At 34.5% G+C, this 6,294-nt stretch overlaps 1 protein-coding gene across 1 annotated transcript in view; it reads left to right on the top strand.

Annotated features, from left to right (window-relative positions):
• Positions 1 to 6,280, top strand: part of LOC106881581 (protein phosphatase 1 regulatory subunit 7) — a 20,869-nt gene extending 14,589 nt beyond the window's left edge. Inside the window, exons 8-9 of the mRNA XM_014932035.2 lie at positions 1,150 to 1,236; positions 2,226 to 6,280. Coding sequence (XP_014787521.1) covers positions 1,150 to 1,236; positions 2,226 to 2,423 — 285 coding nt within the window. The 3' untranslated portion in view covers positions 2,424 to 6,280. The remainder of the gene's footprint in view (positions 1 to 1,149; positions 1,237 to 2,225) is intronic.
• The last annotated feature ends 14 nt before the right edge of the window (positions 6,281 to 6,294 follow it).

Below are 6,294 nucleotides of genomic sequence, written 5' to 3' on the forward strand. Positions count from 1 at the left end.
CACACACGTGTACATGTGTGCACATATGCAATGGCTTTCTTTCAGTTTCCATCTACAAGATCCACTCAAAAGGCTTTGGTCACCCTATCCTTTAGCAGAATATAACTTTGTAAAGTGCCATGCCGTAGGACTGAACCTGGAACCATAAGGTTGGGGAGCAAACTTCTTACCACACAGCCATGCTTCTTTCAGTTTCCGTCTACCAAATCCACTTTCAAGGCTTTGGTTGGCCCAAGGCTATAGTAGAAGACGCTTGCCCAAGGTGCCACACAGTGGGACTAAACCTGGAACGATGTAGTTGGGAAGCAAGCTTCTTACCACTCGGCCACTCCTTGTATATATATATATATATAAACTCACACACACAAACACATATTTCCTGACAGGGAGCTGAAACTTCTGGCAGTTAACTATGCTTGAAAAGACACATCAAAGCTAAGTAAAAGCATCTTTGTTCTTGCATACAGGCTCGTCCCCTGCAAGCCTCTCCAGCTGACCATCCCTAATCTTGTGGGTTTATAGGTATTGGTGCTGTGTAAAAGCACCCAGTACACTCTGTAAAGCAGTTGGCATTAGGAAGAGCATCCATCTGTAGAAATCGTGCCAAAACAGACATGGACCCTGGGCAGCTCTTCATCTGGTCGGCTCCTGTCAAACCATCCAACCCAGCACGGAAAATGGATCTTAAATGATGATGATGATGATGGTACCTTATTTTCAGGCATAGAGGTGGAATTTGTCACACCAAAATTTGGCTTATAAACCAAGACAACTTTAGAAGACCAAAAATTCCACGTGAAATATCAACAGGGTTTGGAATGATAGTGATGCTGTTTGAATGTTTACGCTATGTACCGTGTCAGCTTATGTACCAGAAAATACAGAACATTTATGCATGCATACATATAGACACACACACGCACACACGTGTGTGTGTGTGTGTGTATAATGTTTTAGCTTTCTGTTTAGACTCAGTTCAAAGATCAGAATACTGATACAAGAAAAAGTATGGGTACGTTTTAATTCATGTATTTCTAATGTACATATACTTACATATATATGTATGTGTGTATATATATATATATATATATGTATGTGTATATATATATATATGTGTGTGTATTCAGTTTTGTTTTTGTTTCTTTTCAGATCCAGTTAACAGTCCTTGATCTTGCCTGTAACAAAATACAGAGAATAGAAAATGTCAGCCATTTAGTCAATCTTGGTGATTTTTGGGTGAGTATATATATGTATACATATATATATATCTATATTTGTGTGCATGTGTTAGTGTTTATATATAAATGTGTGTGTGTGTGTGCACGTATTAAGGGTTGAAAGATGGGGTATTTCAACCCTATTCCTAATTTCCTCAGGGGCCATCATATCACAGAGCGAGATACTATCCCCTAGCAATTGTATAACTAAGGAGATAACATCAGTTGCACTTCTCCCCTGTGCAAAGCTCAACTGCATTCCCTCTTGTCTAATTCTCTTCTCAATTAACTGAGCCATATAACTCTTTCCATAACTTTCATGACCTGGTCCAGTAATTTGATGCCTCTGTAATTACTTCTACCTAAAGCATCTTCTTTACTCTTGTAGCAGCTGACTATATTCTTGCTATGTTTATCATTGGGATTGATACCTTCCTAAATAACCTAATTACCTTCCTCGTGACTGGATCATATCCTACTCCTCCAGATATTTTATGCATCAGAATGTTTATTTTTATGTTCACTTGTAATAAAAACAATTTTACATTAATCTGATGGGTTACTCTATACTTATGTAGAGTACAGATTTATTATTCTTGTACAAGACTGTTGTCGACAGTGACTTGGGAGTTTCAGGCAGCTAAGCCATCATCCACTAGCTGAAACTTCAAAGTCACTGCCAATAATATTCTTGTATAAGAATAATAAATATATAGATATGTATAGACAAAGAAATAGATAGGTAGGTAGGTAGGTAGGTAGGTAGGTAGGTAGGTATGTGTGTGTGTGTGTGTGTGTGCTTGCCTGCCTGCCAACCACCTGCCTCCTTGCTTGCTTTACACAAGAGGCTACTTTCAGTTTTCAATCTTCCAGATCCACTCACAGTTTTTGATTGGCCTGGGGCTTGAGTAATAGACACCTGCCCTAGGTGCTGTACAGTGATACTGAACCCAAGACCACACAGCCATGCCTGGGTTTATCTTTTTTTTTTTTTTTTTTTTTCTGTAGTTTAACAACAACCAGCTTTCTAACTGGGACGACCTGAAGGAGTTGGCCTGCTTAGCAGAACTTCGGACCGTCTACCTCGAGCACAACACAATTTGGTATGAACCTAAAGAGAAGAACTGCCAAGATCCAGCCTATCGACGGAAAGTCAAATTAATGTTGCCACAAGTAACACAAATTGATGCCACATATTGTCGTTAGAGGGAGCCACTTATTTCCCTCCCTTGATTTAAACTTCCTGTTACTTACTAGTTTTTTTTTTTGTTCCTTTGTTTGGGTATTTTTCTTCTTGTCTTCACTTTTAATCTTTACATATGTACAAAGTTCCAACATTTTTTTTTTTCTATTGTGTATGTGTCTGTGTCAGTTTAGTAACTCTTATTACCTCTTCTGTGACCATGGTGTCATGCTGGTAATGAGATTTTTCGACACAGCAGCATTCTTCAGTAGACTTGGTTGAAGAAGCTTCAGATAAGGTGCTAGTTTGTAGCTTCCTGAACCAAATCCATTCTGTATTGCTGAAGGCCACTGCATCCCAAATACATGGATTCCAATGTAAAACCATTCCACTTTAGCAACAGCTGCACATGTCGACATTCTCTACTAGACTCCATGTGTGTGTGTTTATATGAAAAATAGGTGTATTCAATCAAGCTATTCTATGTTTAGGTATCTATTTATCTGTGTGTGTGTGTGTATACACACACACACGTCTATAAATCTATATATATATATAGAGAGAGAGAGAGAGAGAGAGAGTCAGAGCATATATTTGTGAGTGTGTATGCATGTGTGTATATATATATATATGTGTGTGTGTATACACAAACACACATACACATATATAAATGAATTTCATTTGATTTCATTAATTTGCAACAATTGTTAACTCAATGAGATGAGACTTGCTCACTCCATTTTCCTTGGTTATTATTATTATCATATATTTCCTGTGGGTAACAAGTCCAAAAGGATCTGTGTTCAACTGCTTAGAGTTGAGTATTTAATGATAAATCTGAGTGATTAAAATATTTACTCCATAATCATTAACCTGACAAATGCTGGAGCTTTGTAACTTGATTGGCACATGCCCCTGCTGTCTTGGGGTCTCTTGTGACAATTACCATCCCACTGCTGTTAATATATACAGGGATGGCTGTAAGTTGCTTTATCCATTTCTAATAATAATAATAATAATAATGATAATAATAATAATAAAGGAATGGGTAAAGTGACTTATGGCCATCCCTGTATTTAGTATATATGTTATGTATAAAAATATAAACATATATGTGCTGTATATATATTTAATATATATAATATATATTTTATGCATTTAATATATATTTTATATATCTAAGGTAGATATCTATATATATATATTATATTGTATTTATATTGTTATTTATGGATGGATGCATATTTATGTCATTTCTATTAGAAATTTCTTAAAGCCTTCTTTCTCAGAATTCAAGTTGGAATGCTTTCATTTTTGAGTCAAGGAAATTTCGAAAAAATTTATGAATGTATGAGTCAGTTTGTGCAAACAAATATGTATTTATTTGCTTTAATGTGACATATAAATGTGTTTTAAGTGTAGGTTTGACTGTATGAGTAACCCTTTTATTACTGCATTTCTGTTGAAGTACACTGTCTTCTTTTCAGTTTAATAATAATGATGTATTTACTAAAATATCTTTGTCATTATTATTAAGATGATGTTTAGAACATAAATTAGCTCCAAGTTTTGATGGAAGATTTTAATTTAGATATAACTTTAACACTTATGTTACCAAATTTCTGTTGAAATATACTGCTGTTGTTTCATTTAAGTTTGAAAATAATGAATAATTCAGTAAAATAACTTTGTCTTTATTAAGATGGTGTTTAGAACATTGAATTAGCATTGAATTTCATTGGAGGGTTTTCATTTAGATCATTTGAACATTTGTTACTATATTTCTGCTGGAATACACTGCCTTCGTTTCAATTAATTTTGAAATTAAGAAAAAACTTTGTCATTATTAAGCTGCTGCTTAGAATATAATTTAGCATTAAATTTTGATTGAAATTTTCAGTTTAGATCACTTTAACCGTTTTGTTACCATATTTCTGTTGACATATATATATTTCCATTAACCCTTTCGTTACCATATTTATTCTGAGATGCTCTGTGTTTTCTTTCAATTCATTTTAAATATAACAAAGAATTTAGTAAAATAACTTAGTTATCATTAAGCTAGTGTTAGGAACATGAACTGTGACTAAAATTTGGTGGAAGATTTTAATTCAAAGCTTATGAAAGCAAGACATTTGTACTACAGAGCCAGGGCCAGTTTCAGCCAGGTTGGTATCGAAAGGGTTAATTTTGAAAATTAGGAAGAATTTAGTAAAAATAACTTTGTTGTTATCAAGCCGGAATTTAGAATTTAATTTTAACATGAAATTTTGATGGAAGGTTTAACCCTTGAAGACAGAGCCATTTGTGACTTAGAGACCTCCTCTTGAGCTGAGTGTTCCTGAGAAAGTCGGCAGCATACATATTGGTCTCTCTGACAAACATTTGAATGGGTTCCATGTGAAAAACATCATAAAGCAGTATTTCTCAACCTTTTTACCCTTATGTAATCCTTAAAATAAATTACATGTCTCAAGGAACCTCTGCACAAAAAAAATTATATACCATATTTTTTCATCATAGTTCACGTGGTAAATATCATATATATATAATATATATGCTGTCCATATATTACAGAGGTTGTTATATTCTTTTCATAACATAATAGGTTAGAGAGGATGATGTCTATATTACAATAACCAATAATATATTGTGCATGTACAGTAATACTACGATCATGAAATTACCATTAGCTTATCTCACTCTTTCTTGCGGAACCTGAGCGTTCCAGGGGAACCCCGGTTGAAAAACACTGTCAAAGTATTTCACTGGGATACTTATGCCTTGTGGTATATTTCTAGGCCCTATATTTTCTAAGAATTTATAGGAGTCATCTCTATCTAGTTCAGTATCCCTAATCCTAAACCAAATGTTCACAACATTATCTCCATCACCATCGTCATTTTGATCTTCTCCCTTACTTTCCTGGTTGTTTTCACCAGTTTCAGTGTCAGAATCACTGCTAGGCTGGGAGAAATTAGACTCGCTAATGATATGTTCATTAGTGTTACTCTTGGACCTGGTGAAATTTCACGATGCTCGCTTGGAACACAAAAAAGTCAATGTAAAATCACAGAATACAGCAAACTATCACGGAAGCTGCCATTGAAAGGCATCTTTGCTGTTGTAATAAATGTTCTACACAAATAATCAATGGGATTTGGTGGCTTTGAGTCAGTTTGTTTTTTTTTTTTTTTTTTTTTTTTTTTTGAGAATCTGTGGTATTTCTGTGTGAATTTGCTGTTGCGTAAGCCTATGCTCCTATGAATCATAGGCACAAAAGAATCTTTAGCCCGTATACAAGAGGTGCTTGAATGACTGAATGGAACAAACCTTTGTTTTCCTATTATATGTGTGAATTCGTGTTTGCATAATTTGTGTTTGTGTGGTCATGATAATGTATAATGCCACATGTGTGTCAAGCTTACTCTGTGTGTGTTATCACTTTTATTCTGAGTTCAAATCCCGCCGAGCTTAGCTGTGCCTTTCGGCCTTTTTGGGATGATAAAATAAAGTATCAGTTCAGTACTAGTGGATCAATGTAATAACTTAACCCCCTTGCCCTTAAATTGCTGGCCTTGTGCCAAAATGAAAAAGAAATTATTATTATTATTATTATTATTATTATTGCGAGCTGGCAGAATTGTTAGCACACCAGGTGAAATGCTTAGTGGTATTTCACCTGTTGCTACATTCTCAGTTCAAATTCCACCGAGGTCAGCTTTACCTTTCCTCCTTCCAGGGTTGATGAAATAAGTACCCCCTTCCCCAAAATTTAGTAGAAAGGATTATTATTATTATTATTTAGTAGAAATTTAGTAGAAAGGATTATTATTATTATTGAAAAGCAACAAAAAGTAAAAAATAAAAATAAAAATAACATACCACCAAATA

This window comes from Octopus bimaculoides, chromosome 26 (genome assembly GCF_001194135.2).
Source record: "Octopus bimaculoides isolate UCB-OBI-ISO-001 chromosome 26, ASM119413v2, whole genome shotgun sequence".
NCBI lineage: Eukaryota > Metazoa > Mollusca > Cephalopoda > Octopoda > Octopodidae > Octopus > Octopus bimaculoides.